Genomic DNA, 18,024 nt, shown 5'->3' on the forward strand with positions numbered 1-18,024 from the left:
TGGTGTTAGTGAGACAAGCTCATGCTGTCAGTGGGACATTGAAATGTTAACCTGTGGTCCTGACTTTGTGGTTATTAAAAGTCTCATGGCACTTCTCGTAAAGTGCAGGGGTGTAACCCCGGTGTCCTGGCCAAATTCCCCCCATTGACCTTTAACTATCATGGCCTCCCAATCTTCCCCATCCACAGAATTGGCTCTATCACTGTCTCTCCTCACCTATAGCTGGTGTGTGGTGAGCGCACTGGCTCCATGTCCTGTGGCTGCCATTGCATCAGTCAAGTGGATGCTGCACACTGGTGTGAGGAGGACCCCCCCCCCCCACCCCCAAACACTTCTGCTAATTAAGTTCTGACGCTGAAGAAATCTTATTTTCACCACAGGATAGATTGAAGTGGGGGGGAAGTCACACTTATATAAAATACCTTTTTATGTTTTTGTTTTGTGCTGGAAACGAAAAATAAATATATTTTGGAAATTGTACAATTATAAGTCATGAACTTGTATTTTAGAGTTTATTGCTCACAGCTGTAACCAAAACAAGTCGGAAAAATTGCATTTACCTTAATTAATTAATTAATTAATTAATTAATTAATTAATTAATTAATTAATTAATTAATTAATTTTCTAATTTAAAATATCAGTTTTTTTTCTGACTCAAAACAAGGCAGAGGTGGTAACCTTATTGCAACCTTTTTTGCCTTAAACACATTTTAATACTTCTACATGGTTTATGTGCAGTAAGTGTGCTCATGATCACTTGTTTTATTCACTGATGGTTATTTGATGTGCTTTTTCAGGTTTTCTCTGAGTACTTTAAGGAGCTGGAGGAGGAGAGTATCAGAGATAACTTTGTCATTATCTATGAGCTGCTGGATGAACTCATGGATTTCGGATATCCTCAAACTACTGACAGCAAGATCCTCCAGGAGTGAGTTTGTGCTTCTGTCATGCTTTTGCTTCGGTGGTCAAAACACTTTACGTTTCTCATGATAATATCCATTGCAGCTTTATTTTTTTCTCAGTGTCTTAAATGGTCAGTTTAGCATCTAGTCTCTCTAAACCCTGGGCAGATATTCTAATTCTTATTTACTGCTGTCATTTAAATATCTGTTGACCGATCTATCGTTCTGTTTGTCTTTCTATCTATCCTTCTATTTATCCTTTTGTCCTTGTCTTGCATTCTGTCTATCGTTGTATCCTTCTATCTAGTGTTCTCTGTAGCGTTCTATCTATCCTTCATTTTATCCTTTTATATATTGTCCTGTGGTTCCGCCGTTCTATCTGTCATTCTATGTATTGTTTTTTCCTTCTTTCTCTCATTCTATCTATTGTTCTGTCTATCTGTTGTTTAATCTGTCTATTGTTCTATGGCTCCATCTATCGTTCCATCTATTATTCCATCTATCATTCCATCTAGCCTTCCATCTATAGATCTACCGTTCTGTCTAGTGTTCTGTCCTTCCATCTATCTATCTTTATATCCTTCTCTGGTTCTGTCGTTCTATCTCTCATTCTATTTGTCGTTCTATTCATCTATCGTTCTATGGTTCTGTCTATTGTTCTATTTATCTTTCTTTCTATCATTCTATCTGTTGTTTTATCTATCTATTGTTCTATGGCTCTATCTAGCGTTCCATCTAGCGTTCCATCTATAGATCTATTGTTCTATCTAGTGTTCTGTCCTTTTGTCTCTATCTATCTATCTATCTATCTATCTATCTATCTATCTATCTATCTATCTATCTATCTATCTATCTATCTATCTATCTATCTATCTATCTATCTATCTATCTATCTATCTATCTATCTATCTATCTATCTATCTATCTATCTATCTATCTATTTATCTGTTGTTTTATCTATATGTTCTATGGTTCCATCTAGCATTCCATTTATAGATCTATTGTTCTGTCTAATGTTCTTTCCTTCTGTCTATCCTTCTATATATCTATCGTTCTATATAATGTTCCATCTATCTATCCTTCCATCCATCCATCCATCCATCCATCCCAGTGTTTCCTCTAGGATTTTTTCCAGCTGTGGCGGCAGGCCCTTTGTTTTTTTGTTTTTTGTTTTTTTGCACAGATTTACAAACTACCTATGGTGTTATTTCAATGACAAATGTTGTGAGCGCAGTATTACAAATCGAGATTGCATTTATGTAATATGAGCATGCAAATCTCTTTGCTTGCGCGCCGATTTCGTCAAGCGCAGATCTTCTTGTGTGTTCTCAAATAAACGCTGCCGAAGTGCGATTTAGTGCTTTTATGGAACGAGTAAGTCTCCAACATTTATTAGATTTGCTAGGAATATTTATGAATGTTCCCAATAGACCTACAGAGCAGCATTAATGCGTCCTGAAGTGAAGTGAAACGGCTTTAAACTCCAGCAAGATAAAGTCATTAAATGCAGAGCCTTAGACCTTTATCTATAAAGTATAATTATAGAAACTGTGTTCATCTTAACTGAAAGCTACATCGTGTTTGCTGGCCTCACGCGCCAGTCAGTTAGCGTGCCACCTTAAAGGGTTAAACAAAGAACACACAGCACTATGGTTACAGAAAAGTTCACACTGAATTATTCACTTACCTTTTAATGCATTTTGGTGCGATTACAACCCACTATTAAAAAACAACAACGACTGAATGTTTTAAATGAGATGCTGTAAATGTAGCCATGGCGGGATGAATTTTGGTGTGGCGGCCTGCCATGGAAGCGGAAACCATCCATCCATTCTTTCTATCTATCTATCTGTGTGTCCGTCCGTCCGTCCGTCTATATCCACTCTAAATTCGTCCTACCAGTTCAAAACTCAAAACCCAAGGTATACCAAAAAAAACAAAAAACAAAATGCAAACAAAAAGTACAACTATAGGACAACATAAAAAAAAAAAAAAAAAACTTAATGTGATGCATTTTTATCACATTTTTCTCTCATTTTTGCATCTGGCTCCTAACACAGGTCATGCTACGCTAGAGCTGCACGATTCTGGCTAAAATGAGAATCGCAATTTTTATATATTTTTTTGCTTTAAATAAAGATCACGATTCTCTCACGATTCTGTAAATATAGAATTAGTATTTTTTCTCAAACATATGGTAAAACAACAACAATAATAATATTATGTGTCAGTCTACTGGCTTCTATAAATAATTCCTTTCTACTTATAATAATTCTGATGTTTAATTATTATGTTTGAGATATATGCTTGCAATCTGTCGTTGACAACATTATAAGACCATTTTATTCACTGGTAAAATCATTTGTCATTATCAGATTATATTCAACAATATAGGCTAGAGTAGTTATACTGACATTGTAAACATTTATTTTCATGCAAAACTGTGGGTTCACTATGAAAGAAAAAACATCAAATGCTTGTCGTAATCATAACTCTAAAATGTGATATGATCATTTAAATGAAGTGCACACTTCCGGTTTCGTTTTGACTGCTAAGTGCTGATCATACGTCACACGCGGCTCCCAAACGATCACTCTGTGCCACAAACTGAATATTATTTACAACTGTAGTACCTGTTACTCGCAGCCTGCGCAGGTTCTGTTCACTAAAGTAGACGCACGTGCGTCTTTCAAGTAGCACGCGCAGCCGCGCACCCGCCCTCTCGGTCAGCAGCTCACGTCACGTGTGATTTCCCGGCCGCGAATACATCATTATATGAAGACAGAAAGGAAATTTTGTGGATGAATTATACCTTATAGATACAGTATGTGACTATTTTATTATCATTTGGAGGGATCCATGTCGCTGAGCAACGTATGTGAAACAATGAAAAGACTCGTGCAGCCGCCTTCTCTCCTGAACTTGAAAATATGATTGGTGGAATCGTAGAAATGCTAAATTAAGATCATCTAGGGCAGGGGTGTCCAAAGTCAGTCCTGGAGGGCCGGTGTCCTGCTGATCTTAGCTCCAACTTGCTTCAACACACCTGCCTGGAAGTTTCTAGTACACCTAATAAGAGCTTTATTAGCTGTTTCAGGTGTGTTTGATTAGGGTTGGAGCTAAACTCTCCTGGACACAGGCCCTCCAGGATCGAGTGTGGACATCCCTGGTCTAGGGGGTCGAAACAGATCGCAATCTTTTAACGATTAATTGTGCAGCTCTATGCTACGCCTGTGCATATATCTGTACATTTAACTGATTAAATCAGCCTGGACATTAGAAACATCACAAGATACAAAGAAATTTCAGTGCATCATTGATTGAATTTCTTAGCACAGAAACAACTGCAGGCCTTTCTATAACCCAGCAGGTATCATTCAGTCATAACTGCTGTAAACGTCTATTTTCAATGACTTCCAGCCATGTGTTTATTATGCTGTCCTCATTGTGTGTCGATACACAGATACATCACGCAGGAAGGTCATAAGTTGGACACGGGAGCTCCTCGACCCCCTGCAACCGTCACTAACGCCGTGTCCTGGAGGTCAGAGGGCATCAAGTACAGGAAGAACGAGGTTTTCCTGGACGTCATCGAGTCCGTTAACCTCCTGGTATGTTTTTAGAAGCACCACGGTTCTTAGATGTCTGCAGACATTCTGAAAATAAACACAGGAATCCATCATAACAAACAGGATAAGCAGGAACATCCATGGCATTGTGAACGTGTAAGGTGATGAACCTGCTGTTTTTGTAGAAGGCTTAACACTTTAACAAATTTAGCTGGAAGAGCATGTTTGAACAGCCATATCAAGAGGCATGGGGTGATTAATCGAAAGTCAGAAGTTTGAATAGTAGTGTTAAATACAGTTGTTGACATAATGGAATTATTGTGCTACACTTTATTTTGCTGTAATAGAAAAGATCTATGTAAAACAACACAAAAGTTCATTAAATGCTAAAAGTGAATGTAGGTCTGGGCGATAAAAACGGTATCGATATTTTTTGACTGAACACCATTGTCAGTGTCGATAAGGGTTGGGCGGTAATAAGGTTATATTGTATACCACGGGATCTAAAAATAGCAGCGGTGTCAGTTCTAATACCGTTATACCGTCATAAAAACAATTCACTTAAGTAGGATAAAAGTATTAAATAATAATGTTATTTATCTAATACCTACAAATGAGTATGCGTGATTGTCATGACGGGACAGTGGGGAGGTGAGGTAAGATTTCGAGTTACGCACCAAGTCACCTGCAGTGTGTGTGTGTGTGTGCGTGCGTGCATGTAAATAAGAGAGCATGCTGTCTGTGTGTCGCTTGGTTCTCTCTCTCTCTCTCTCTCTCTCTCTCTCTCTCTCTCTCTCTCTCTCTCTCTCTCTCTCTCTCTCTCTCTCTCTCTCTCGCTCTCTCTCTCTCTATGTGTGTGTGTATGAATGAGAGAGAGACACACACACACACGTGGATGCGTGCGTGCTCGCTTGCTTGGAAGCGATATTGTAAGACCGCGCGACTGCTCCCGCACTATATACAGTGATTCACATCAACAACAGAGCCATTCACATCAGACATCTCAAGAATATTGCTGAAATTAAACCGTTTTGTAATGCGGAATGGTCCAAAATTCCTCCTGACCGTTGTGCAGGTCTGATCTGCAACTACAGGAAACGTTTGGTTAAGTTATTGCTGCCAAAAGAGGGTCAACCAGTTATTAACCCCAAAGATTCACATACTTTTTCCACCCTGCACTGTGAATGCTAGCATGTGGTGTTTAATGAAAACATATCATTTTTGAGTGGTATTGGTTTTAGCTCTCTGTTTTTTTTCATTGTTGTGATTTACATGAAGACCAGAACACATTTATGACAAAATAATCGAAATGGAAATAATAAAGTAATCCCAAAGGGTTCACATGCTTTTTCTACCAACTGTAATTAATGTTTGATCATTTATTTGTCTGTTTGTTAAAAATGTTTGGCTCTTATTATTATTATTATTAATAATAATAATAATAATAAAGGAATTAGACATAATTATATGCTTCATCTACCTTTTGTTTTTATACCTATTGTTTTCAGTTTTTGTTTTATTTATTTTTTGCTTTTGTATTTTGTGGTGTTTTGTAGTGATATATACATTGATTTTCTGCAATAATTCAATCCTGATATTGCTTAACAGGAAATTAAATGAACTTTAAATAATAAAAGTAATAATAGTAGTAATCATATGAATCCATTAGATTACATGACTCTTAGTGTTTGTTTGTTTGTTTACTTTCCCTCCAGGTCAGTGCGAATGGGAATGTCCTTCGCAGTGAGATTGTCGGCTCCATTAAGATGAGAGTGTTTCTCTCAGGGATGCCAGAGCTGCGTTTGGGTTTGAATGACAAGGTTTTGTTCGAGAACACTGGCCGTGAGTCTATTTTAATTATTTTCTTTTTCTATATGCATCATAGAAAGAGGCTTTAAAATCAGTTGTGCAGCTGTTATTTAATGCATTTAACAACTCCTGCTCATGTACAGTTATAATCAGAATTATTAGCCCTCCTGAATTATTAGCCTAGTATATTTTTATTTCAACACATTTTTAAAGAAAATAGTTTTAAAAACTAATTTCTAGTAACTGATTTCTTTTATCTTTGCCATGATGACAGCACATAAAGGCTTAACTAGGTTAATTAGGCAGGTTATGGTAATTAGGCAAGTCATTGTATAACAGTGGTTTGTTCTGTAGACTATCATAAACAAATATCACTTCAGGGGGCAAATAATATTTACCTTAAAATGGTTTAAAAAAAAATTAAAACTGCTTTTCTTCTTGCCGAAATAAAACAAATATGACTTTCCCCAGAGGAAAAAATATTATAGGAAATTCTGTGAAAAATTCCTCGCTCTGTTAAACATTGATTGGGAAATAATTAAAAAAGAAAATTCACAGGAGGGCGAATAATTGTGACTTTAACTGTATATGCTAGTGTTCTGTTGAAATCTGGCACAGTTTGTATCTGTAAATATGCAGTTTTATGTTATAGTTATGGGAAAAGGTGTGCTGAAGTGTGTATATTTTTTTAATTGTTCATGCATGTCTTTTCTTCAGGTGGTAAGAGTAAGTCGGTGGAGTTAGAGGATGTGAAGTTTCATCAGTGTGTGCGTCTATCTCGATTTGAGAACGATCGCACCATCTCCTTTATTCCTCCCGATGGAGAGTTTGAGCTGATGTCCTACCGCCTCAACACACATGTGAGTGTTTAAAACCATCCACTCTTACTAAAATCATGAAAAATAGGGGACATTTAGTCCTTCAAAGGTTCTTTTTTTGTCACAGGTAAACAGTTTTGTGTTACTTGGAATGGTAGTGATGAATTTCTGAAAAAATCTTAACAATCGTTTTATTGCTTTGCCACTACATCTCTAGACAGTGCATTGCTTGCATAGCTTTAAAGTCTGTTTATTTATTTATTTATTTTTTTAATTACAGGGCTGTATACTTATAATTTGTCTGATTTTGTAATCAAATGAATTTCTAATGAAATTGTGAAGTAAATTTTGCTGGCTGGTGAGTCTTTTTCTGACTTATTTAGTGATATTGGAAATAAAACATTGACTGTAAATTGGCAGCGTAATGAAATTACTGTACATACAGTAGAAGACAAAATGATTATATTTATTATAAAAAACATATATTTTTTATTATTAAAAATTTATATTCTTTTTAAGATATTTTCCAAGTGATGTTTACCATAAAAAGAAAATAATTCACAGTATTTCCAATGGGGTATATGCCGAAGCATGCTAATAGGACTTTCAATTTGCCAGTAACCTGGGTTCATCGCTTCCAGTGAACTCAATGCCATTGCAAAATCGGCGCGTTTAAGTCCTGATTTCTTTAAAAATCTGCGATCTCCACTAGCAGAGTGATATCTGATATAAAGTGGTTCTCAGATTGTACAAGAAGCACTGCATTAAATTACATTTTCCCCACCAAGTCTTTATAATATGAGCCTTTATTTTACCCCAGTATATTCAATGGAGCTTCTGCGCTAGCCTGCCGATTCTGATGGGCGCGTGCGAGTAAACGGCTTTTTGTCTCGTTTTACGCTTGAGCAACTAAATGAATGCCAAAGTCTGTGTAACTGATTGTATTTGAATTCGAACATCGATTCTTTAAAAGGAACCATATAAAATGGAAAAAAATCATGATAACAGGTCACCGGAAGTGTATCAGCATGGGAAACACATTAGCTCGGCATATACCCCATTATATTATAATATTTTTCTTATATTTTTCTTCTGGAGAAAGTCTTATTTCTTTTTGTTTGGCTGGATTTTTTTTTTTTTTATTTAAGACAAGGCAAGGCATGTTTATTTATATAGCACATTTCTTACACAATGGTAATTCAAAGGGCTTTACGTAAATGAGAATAAAAGAAAATAAAAATGATTAAAAACAGATTAAAATGTGTTAAACGAAAAAGAAAAGAAAGACATAATAGTGTGATCTGTCGGACGCAGCACAGAGCTCATTCAGTAAAGGCACAGCTAAACAGATGTGTTTTCAGTCTTGATGTGAACGTGCCTAATGTTGGAGCACATCTGATCATTTCTGGAAGCTGATTCCAGCAGCGAGGGGCGCTGTTAGTAGCTGAAGGATGATTCACCCTGCTTTGACTGAACTCTTCTTGGCATATCTAATTTACTTGATCCTAATGATCTGAGTGATCTGTTGGGTTTGTATTCAGTCAGCATATCTGTAATGTATTTGGGTCCTAGGCCATATAGGGATTTATAGACAAGTATTAATACTTTAAAATCTATTCTGAATGTAACTGGAAGCCAGTGTAGAGACCTGAGGACAGGTGTGATGTGCTCTGATTTTCTGGTTCTGGTCAGAATTCTGGCTGCAGCGTTCTGGATGAGCTGTAACTGTCTTGACTGTCTTTGGGAAGGCCACTGAGGAGTCTATTACAGTAATCCACCCTGCTGCTGATAAAAGCATGAACAAGTTTTCACTGGAGACGAAGCATCTAATTCTTGCAATGTTTTTGAGATGATAGTATGCTGATTTACTGACTGCTTTGACATGACTACTGAAACTCAAATCTCACTCCAGAATCACACCAAGATTCTTGACCTTATTTAAAAATTGCTAATATTTATATTTATCCCACTGTCTACAGAACAAACTACTTTTGTCCAAAAACTTGCCTAGTTAACCTAATATAATAATTAATTAAATTAATTAAAATAATAATTAAATAATTATTATTAAAGTAAACTACCATTAGCTGTTTTGGTTTGTTTATTTTGTCATTGATCCTGATGTTTGATTCTAATGCAGTTACATTTTTGTTGCGTGTTCACAGGTAAAGCCACTGATCTGGATCGAGTCTGTGATCGAGAAACATTCCCACAGCAGAATCGAGTACATGATAAAAGTGAGAACACATCCATCAGCAATGTTACCTTTAGTTTAATTTCATGCTGTGTATGCTTTTATTCAATTCATCTTTATTTCTGTGCAGCTTATTACTAGGTCTGCATGATATTAGAGAAACTTACATTAGCTTATTTTATTTTCCAATAATATACATTGCGAAATGGAGTATAACTTCACCAGGTGAAATTAATAGGTCTGTTCGAAAGGAAATCATCATTTTTATATACATTTGGATAAATTTGCAAGGAAGCACATCTACATAAAATATAACTAACCATTGATATATACAGGTAATGCAATAATAATGTACAAATAAAATACACAGTGCTTTATGATTTGCTGGAAGTCTAACAGCATTCAGATACACTAATTTAATAATCAAATGTAAAACAGCACTGTATAATGTTCATCACATTTGTATACACAGATACAATTAAAGGTGCAGTAGGTGATCTGCCAAAATGCTAACCGTTTAGCATAATGTCTTTGAAAACACAGTCCCCTCCCCTGCTGTCCAAAGCCACGCCTCCTGAAATCATGAACGTTTCACCTTCAAGATGACAGAGACCCACTAGATCAGTGGTGGGCAAACTTATTAGACCCGAGGGCCACATTAAGTTTTGCAAACCAAGTGAAGGGCCACATGTCAAATCCTTAAATAAATAACTTTTATTTATAGTGGCAGTATGGATGAAACATGTAATATCAGACAGAAACATGTCACATTAACACAAAACAGATGTTTTTTTAATATTATTAAGTCAAATTTACAATTCAAATTAATTTGCACTGCTATTTATATTCATCATCACTTATTAATCATTATAAAATAATAAAAATAATCCCTTATATAATATAATAATAATAATAATAATAATAATAATGTAATGTTTTTACAGTGGAGAATAGAAAAGGTAATGTCTGATAGAAAAAATCTCATATTAACACACTAAAAATAATTCTTAAATATTATTATTCAGTCAAATTGACAATAATCTAGTTTGCACTGCTTTTAGAATATACAGATCAATCATCATAACACTTGATGAAACCACAAATCTTTGATAAAAGAACTTTTTTAAGTGGATGTATGCATGGGAAATACATTCTATGACAAAAATTAACACATTTAACCCGCAATTAATATATAATTGAAGTCAAATGTACAACAATCTAATTTTAGCTTTTATAAATATGCTCGTATCAATCATAAAACTATGAGATAAAACGGAAGAAGAATCTTAGTCTTTGTTATTCCAAGTCATGTTATTATGAGTGTGTTAATGTGAATATAGAGCCTGGTCCCCTCTCTTCACAAGAGTGTCAAAGTCTGGAGTCTGCTACGGCAAAAACGCGAGGCGCAGCAGGCGGTTAAAACGCGAGGCGTGCAGGGGGCATAAGCAGCACGCAAAACCCTCGCAGCCGTTAGTAAACCATTCAAAAGAGGCTTTAACGGTCAAGTGCATTTTAATATCCAAGAGTGTGTTTTAATTCTACTGGTTGCGCTAACTGTACTGCATGCAATACTACCATCACATGGCGTTTACTTGTAATTGCATCATTAATTGACTAATTCTGACCCAAACCGTTACTCAGAAGCAGCATTTTAAAAACTCACTTGCGGGCCGGATGAAAGTGTTCAACGGGTCGCATATGGCCCCCACCTCTGCACTTGATCATGTCATTTGCCAGTTAGGAAACTTTACAGTACTTTTACCAACGTAAAACTATATTATATCTAGCATGTTTTCAGTTGTGTAGCAAGCAAAATGTGTCATAATGTGCAATATTTCATGCATGCAAGGATCGCTGGTCTCACTCTAAGATGCTTTATCCTAAAGCGACTGCTTAGTGGTTGACCGGCAGTGTGCAGAAATTGCTATTTTAGAGCGAATATATTCAGAGCAGCATGGTAAACAATATAGGGGCGTGTCAAAGGTTGTCATTGTTTAAAAATGACCCAATGTCAATATAAAAGCAACTTCAGCTCAGTAAAGCAGGCTAGGCAGAATAGCGATATTAACTGACTTTTTTGTTTGTTAACTAAATATAAATCTATATTATCGATGCTGTTAAAGGACCTTATGAAACTGAAAATAGACGCATCAATCTTTTATTGGAAGATTTTAGTGGCTGAACAACACTTATATACGCAATTCTGTGCGTATATAATAAATTTGCAACAACATCTAACGTTACATCAGCTTTGCGTAAAGCTAAAATAGTTTTAAAACAGAACATTACCTGTCTAAAAGAAATCCTTCAGCCATGGTGTCATCCTTTCTCTAGCATGCAGTGGTAATTCTAATATTGATTCAGGTTTTTAAAAAGTTTTGATTCATGTTTTTACCGATCGCGTGTGCTTTCGCTCTCTTTTGAACGTGCAATGCACAAACTGCAGAGCTGCTTACAAAAGGTTGCACAGTTGTTCAAATTTGCATTTGCTGACAGATTGAGCTACTTATCGGAATTATGAGAAATGTCGGCCCGGCTATTTAATTGGATGAACATTTTTTAGTTTTATGCCTTACCCAAAATATAAAAATACATAAAACACATTTAGATCATTTACTTTAATCCTTACTATTGGAATGTGAAGACCAGCACAACAAAAAATGTTTCTAAAGACAATCACCTACTGCACCTTTAAAGCTGATCCAGTCCAGTAAGTTATAAATGTCATTGTTGATATCAGATCAGTGTACAGCAAACTCAACTTTTATGTAAAATAACCTTCATGTTTATTTTGTCCTACCATAGGCCAAGTCTCAGTTTAAGCGACGCTCTACTGCCAACAATGTGGAGATTCATATTCCAGTCCCGACAGACGCCGACTCGCCAAAGTTTAAGACCACAGTGGGCAGCGTAAAGTGGGTGCCTGAAAACAGCGAGATTGTTTGGTCCATCAAGTCTTTCCCTGTAAGAAAACCTACATGTGCAATCATGATATAATTAGTCCCTACAATCTGAAACTTGCAATTAATTTATATTTACATTAGAAGTCAGAATTATTAGCATCCCAGTATATTTTTCCATCAATTTCTGTTTGACTTTTTCCAACACATTTCTAAACATAATAGTTTTAACAACTCATTTCTAATAACTAATACATTTCTAATAAATTTCTTTTATCTGTGTCATGATGACAGCACATAATATTTGACTAGATATTTTTCAAGATACTAATTTCAACTTAAAGGGACTTTTAAAGGCTTAACTAGGTTAATTAGGGTAAAGTTAAAGTAATTAGGCACGTTATTGTATAATAATGGTTTGTTCTGTAGACAATCTAAACAAAAATATTGTTTAAGAGGTCTAATTATATTCACCTTAAAATGATTATAAAAGAATTTGTTATCATTATAAAATATTTGTTATTATTATTATTATTATAAAAACTTTTTTACTCTAGCCGAAATAAAACAAATAAGACTTTCTCCAGAAGAAAAAATATTATAGGAAATACTTTGAAAAATGCCTTGCTCTGTCAAACATCCAAACAACATTTGGGTAATATTTGAAAAAGATAAAAGGAGGGCTAAGAATTTTGACTTCAACTTTATATATGAAAAATGGCAAGTGGAATGCAAACAATAAAAAGAGGTCAACTCGAGCATATCTGAAAGACTCTTCAAATTTTATTTTTGAAAGCGGACGTGACCAAACTGTTTATACTAGATGCTGAATTGGTTGCTTTAGGTCAGGGGTCGGGAACCTTTTTTCAGCAAAGAGCCATTTCAGTTTTTTTTAAGCAAATGCATTTCTTTAAAGAGCCATTTGGATGTATATACAGTTGAAGTCAGAATTATTAGACACCTGTTTATTTTTTTTCCACAATTTCTGTTTTACGGAGAGAAGATTTTTGTTCATCACATTTCTGAACATAATAATTTTAATAACTCATCTCTAATAACTGATTTATTTTATCTTTGCCATGATGACAGTAAATAATATTTGACTAGATATTTTTCAAGACACTTCTGTACAGCTTAAAGTGACATTTAAGAGATTAACTAGGTTAACAAGGCAGGTTCGGGTGATTAGGCAAGTTATTGAATAACAGTGGTTTGTTCTGTAGACTATCAAAAGAAATATAGCTTAAAGGGGCTAATAATATTGACCTTAAAATAGTTTTTTTAAAAATTCAAAACTTCGTTTTATTCTAACTAAAATAAAACAAATAAGACTTTCTCCAGTAGAAAAAAATATTATCAGACATACTGTGAAAATTCAAACATCATTTGAGAAATATTTAAAAAAAATAAAACAATACAAAGGGGGCGAATAATTCTGACTTCAACTGTAGATCTCAAAATGCCTCTTTGAAAATGCATTTGCTACTGTATTACTATAAATCACTAAAATATATGATAGTATTACTGCTAATACTATATTATTATTATAATATTACTCTAATATAATACAGGTTTTAACAAAACCTTAATTTATGTCCATGCACAACTCAAAAAACAAATATGAAGCACCAAATGTTGAGCAAGTCCATGAATGAAGAAAGGACAATTTAGAGTATTTTTATTTTCACCATCACCACTCGTGAATGTTCTTTGAATTAAGTTATCATAGAAATATAAGTTGTTTGCCCCTTTATTGGTGTCACAAGTCAAGTTTATCCACATTGCCAAAAACGCACATTGGTCGAAATTTTCTTTTATTGTTAACTGAGTTCTTATTCATTGTGCTGTATAAAATATCAATTTAAAAGGTGATTGTAATTTTATTTTTGATAAGAAACTGATTTCTAGTGATGGTTATAGTATTTTAAAAGGTAAAATAATATTGAAGGAAGACAGCTGGAGAGTCACATATTTTGGTCAAAGAGCCACAGGTTCCCTACCACTGCTCTAGGTTGATGCATTTGTAGTTATTGAAGGTTAATGCACCTCTGACTTGTAACCACTGCTAAACTTCCCTCACCAAAAAAACATTTTGTTAAAATATTAAATTCTAAAGAATACTTGGCAAGAATTTTATACTGAGAACACTTTGATGAATGAAGAGTTTAAGGTTATTCATCATATATTCAACTGAAAAAATAATATCTAATATTTTTATGTACATTTTCAGTATCTCTTATGGAATGTTTAAGTCGTTATTATTATTGTGTAATATGTTTTTATTAGTGCTGAACAAAGATTAATCGTCATTAATTGCATCCAAAATTAAAGTTTGTTTTGTGTGTGGATTATATATATTTATTATGTATATGTAATGCGGACACACAAAAACAAAACTATTTAAAACAGGTTTTTTCATAGATATTTAAAGTTAAAAACATGTGTAAATATAAATATATACATACATACATATATATATATATAGTTTGTATCTAAATATAAAAAAAATCCCGGTAACACTTTATAATAACTACACACTATAAATCATTTATTAAGCATTAGCAAATAGTGAATTCATTATCCGTTAAGCATTAACTCTACATTAATAAATGTTAGTAAGCAGTTAATAAATGCAGCTACAAATGCTCCATTCTTGACTTATAACCACATTTAAAATGTGCTTAATAATTGTATTTTCATACTTAGTAAATGATTTATTTTTCATTACTAAATTAAGTATCGCATTATTTACAAACCAGTTGTATTTAAGAGTAGTTGAGGGTTTTTAGGATCATTCAGAATGAGTTAGTAAATGATTAATAAACTATTGAAATCAACGTTTATATGTCTTATTATTCAGGCATATACTAATAGTCAACTAATATGTCAATAAATGCTTTATTAACTCAACTTCATGCAGTTTTGTGACCCAATCTAAAGTGAGGACTAGTTATGCTTTATAAATCCCCTATAAATGACAAATAAAGGCTCAGAATCAAATGAACGATAATCTTTGCAATCTTTTCTAAAATGTAAAATTACTGTAAAGTTTAAACATTGCTGAATAACAGGAGTGTCAAAATACAGCAAAACTGGATAAAACAACAATATAATAATTAAACAATGTAATAAAATGTCATGTTTAAACTCTACAGTGATTTTATTTTAGATCAGGTTGCAAAGATTTACTTTTTATTTGAAGTACAGTTTCATTTGTGTATCTTTAATCGAAAAGGAATGAATAATGTCATTTTTCCTGTTTAGAATTTAACTGAGCCTTTATTTGTCATTTATAAAGGATTTATAAAGCATGAATAGTCCTCACTTTAGATTAGGTCAAAACCAGATGAAGTTGAGTTAATAAAGCATTTATTAACATACAAAGTAACCATTAGTATATGCCTGAATAATAAGACATATAAATGTTGAATTTAATAGTTTATTAATCATTTACTAACTCATTCTGAATGATCCTAAAAACCCTCAACTACTCCTAAATACAACTGGTTTGTAAATAATGCGATATTTAATTTAGTAATGAAAAATAAATCATTTACTAAGTATGAAAATACAATTATTAAGCACATTTTAACTGTGGTTATAAGTCAAGAATGGAGCATGTGTAGCTGCAGTTATAAACTGCTTACTAACGTTTATTAATGTAGAGTTAATGCTCAACGGATAATGAATTCACTATTTGCTAATGCTTAATAAATGATTTATAGTGTGTAGTTATTATAAAGTGTTACCAAAATCCCTAATATGTGCATGCGTGTGTGTTTTTATATATACATAATTAATATACTCAGTACACGTGCATATCTTATGTCAAAGCAAACTTTTATTTTGGATCCAATTAATTGTGATTAATCTTTGCCCAGCACTAGTTTTTATCTATACTATTCTTGCCATAAAATATCCATAAGCTGCTGATGTCACAATAAACAAACAAATAAACGGCGTTCATAATAAACTAGCTAAAGATGGAAGATGTGTTTTTGTGTTTCAGGGAGGTAAGGAGTATCTGATGAGGGCTCATTTCGGCCTGCCCAGCGTCGAGGCGGAGGACAAAGAGGGAAAACCACCAATCAGTGTCAAGTTTGAGATCCCCTATTTCACCACTTCTGGAATTCAGGTAATTACGCAGATAGTCTTGCATTGCGATTCTGAGATTTTCCAAATGCATTGCGGTTCTTTCTTGAATCACTTCTAAGTAGGGCTGTGCAATTAATTGAAATCAAATCGTAATCTTAATTTGAAATGAGGCAAATAGCAATAGGTTGTGAATGGAGCCTTTTCACTTTTCCAGGTTTCTCAGCAGGGACTGTTATCATAGTTGGGTAAATTTAGAGAGCAGTGAATGGGAGAGCACAACAAATGAATGTATTGCTCAAGTGATAAAAGAAAATCTCAATAGCCATGTTTCCATCCACTTATTTTTATTCATATTTTGCATATGCGCATAAAATAACGGTTGATGGAAACGCCATGATGTGCATACATTTTGAAAATGCGCATAAAAAGACTTGTGCGCATAGCTGAGTAGGATAAACTTTTTATCCGATAAGAAAAGATGCACACAAACTATGATGGAAACACTTTTACGGCACAGATTTCAGCATGCGCATTAAAAAAAGGTCATGTGATTTTGTTATAAGAGATCATGTGATGATAAAAATGTGTGTGAATGGATAAACCAGCAGGCTGAGCACGTTGTAAAACATCTGAAATGTTGTTTAGGTCTTTCTAAAACGCCCTACCATTTAAGTATTAGTTAATATTATTAATGACTTCCAGAATCAAGAGCGTCTGTGCTCCACGTCTGGCACCTTCAAACGCCACTGCGTGTCAGGATTGCCTTCTGAGGCGCAAGTCATTTATTAGATGAAGAAAAGACTGACGCAGCTTCTCCCACTGCAGCAAATTCAGTTTTTACTGTTGATATTTGGCGCCAGTTAATCAAGAAAAGATGATTTTGTTCGATTTGACTCGCTGGATGGAAACGCTGCTTAATTTGCATGTATTTTTATGCGATATTCCAGTTTTGCGCATAAAGTTCATCCGCATTTTTGGATGGAAACATAGCTACTGATAGTGTTATCAAAACTTACAGAAAAAGGAACAAAATTGAGACTCGATAATGGCGGGAGATATACGTCCCCATATACAGTTAAAGTCAAAATGTGCTGTCATTATGACAAAGAAATTTAAACAGAAATTGGGGTATAAATATACGGGGGGCTAATAATTCTGACTTTACCTGTAATAAACAGGAAATTGTCATTTTTCTGTGATTCCCTTTAATTGATCTGAAAAGTGAGTGAAAGCTGTTTATAGCTGAACTTTAGAACCACACTGACCTTTTATAACACACTTTTGGTTGTATTTGTTTGTAAATGGCTTAAATGAGCAATTCCAGCATTATGGATGTGACATTTGCAGTAAAAACTAAACAGACTAAACTTACAGAGAAAGCAAATGTTAACATTAAAGTGAAACATCTGTTTATATCTTCCAAAACAACTCCCCACAGAGTTATAGGAGTAGAAAAATACCAATCCGTAAACAGATTTATATTTTAAATGAGGGAAATAAACATGCGTTTTGGATGTGACCAAAAAAGTATACGAGGCAAGGCAAATTTATTTCTATGTTATATGTATTTGTTTCTTTCTCATTATTTGGCTCAGAGGAAGCATGTAAAAGTTGAACAGGAGAGGTGCCAGAATCGAGCCTTGTTGGACTCCACGTCATGGGTGTCCACCTCGACCTATGGTCACCTATACTGACATGGTAACCTCTCCCTTCAAAGTAATATCTCAACCATTTGA

The 18,024-nt window shown here is 34.3% G+C and overlaps 1 protein-coding gene across 2 annotated transcripts in view; it reads left to right on the top strand.

Moving 5' to 3' along the window:
- Positions 1-18,024, top strand: part of ap1m1 (adaptor related protein complex 1 subunit mu 1) — a 62,860-nt gene that overhangs the window by 3,122 nt on the left and 41,714 nt on the right. Inside the window, exons 4-10 of one of the 2 annotated variants that reach the window (XR_012384833.1) lie at positions 799-929; positions 4,367-4,514; positions 6,188-6,314; positions 6,999-7,141; positions 9,265-9,336; positions 12,099-12,257; positions 16,203-16,666. Coding sequence is in view for 1 of the 2 variants with exons in the window: in NM_001331127.1 (NP_001318056.1) it covers positions 799-929; positions 4,367-4,514; positions 6,188-6,314; positions 6,999-7,141; positions 9,265-9,336; positions 12,099-12,257; positions 16,203-16,328 (906 nt within the window). In the remaining variant the exon portion in view is untranslated. 2 annotated transcript variants of the gene reach the window in all.

This window comes from Danio rerio, chromosome 2 (assembly GCF_049306965.1).
Source record: "Danio rerio strain Tuebingen ecotype United States chromosome 2, GRCz12tu, whole genome shotgun sequence".
Lineage (NCBI taxonomy): Eukaryota > Metazoa > Chordata > Actinopteri > Cypriniformes > Danionidae > Danio > Danio rerio.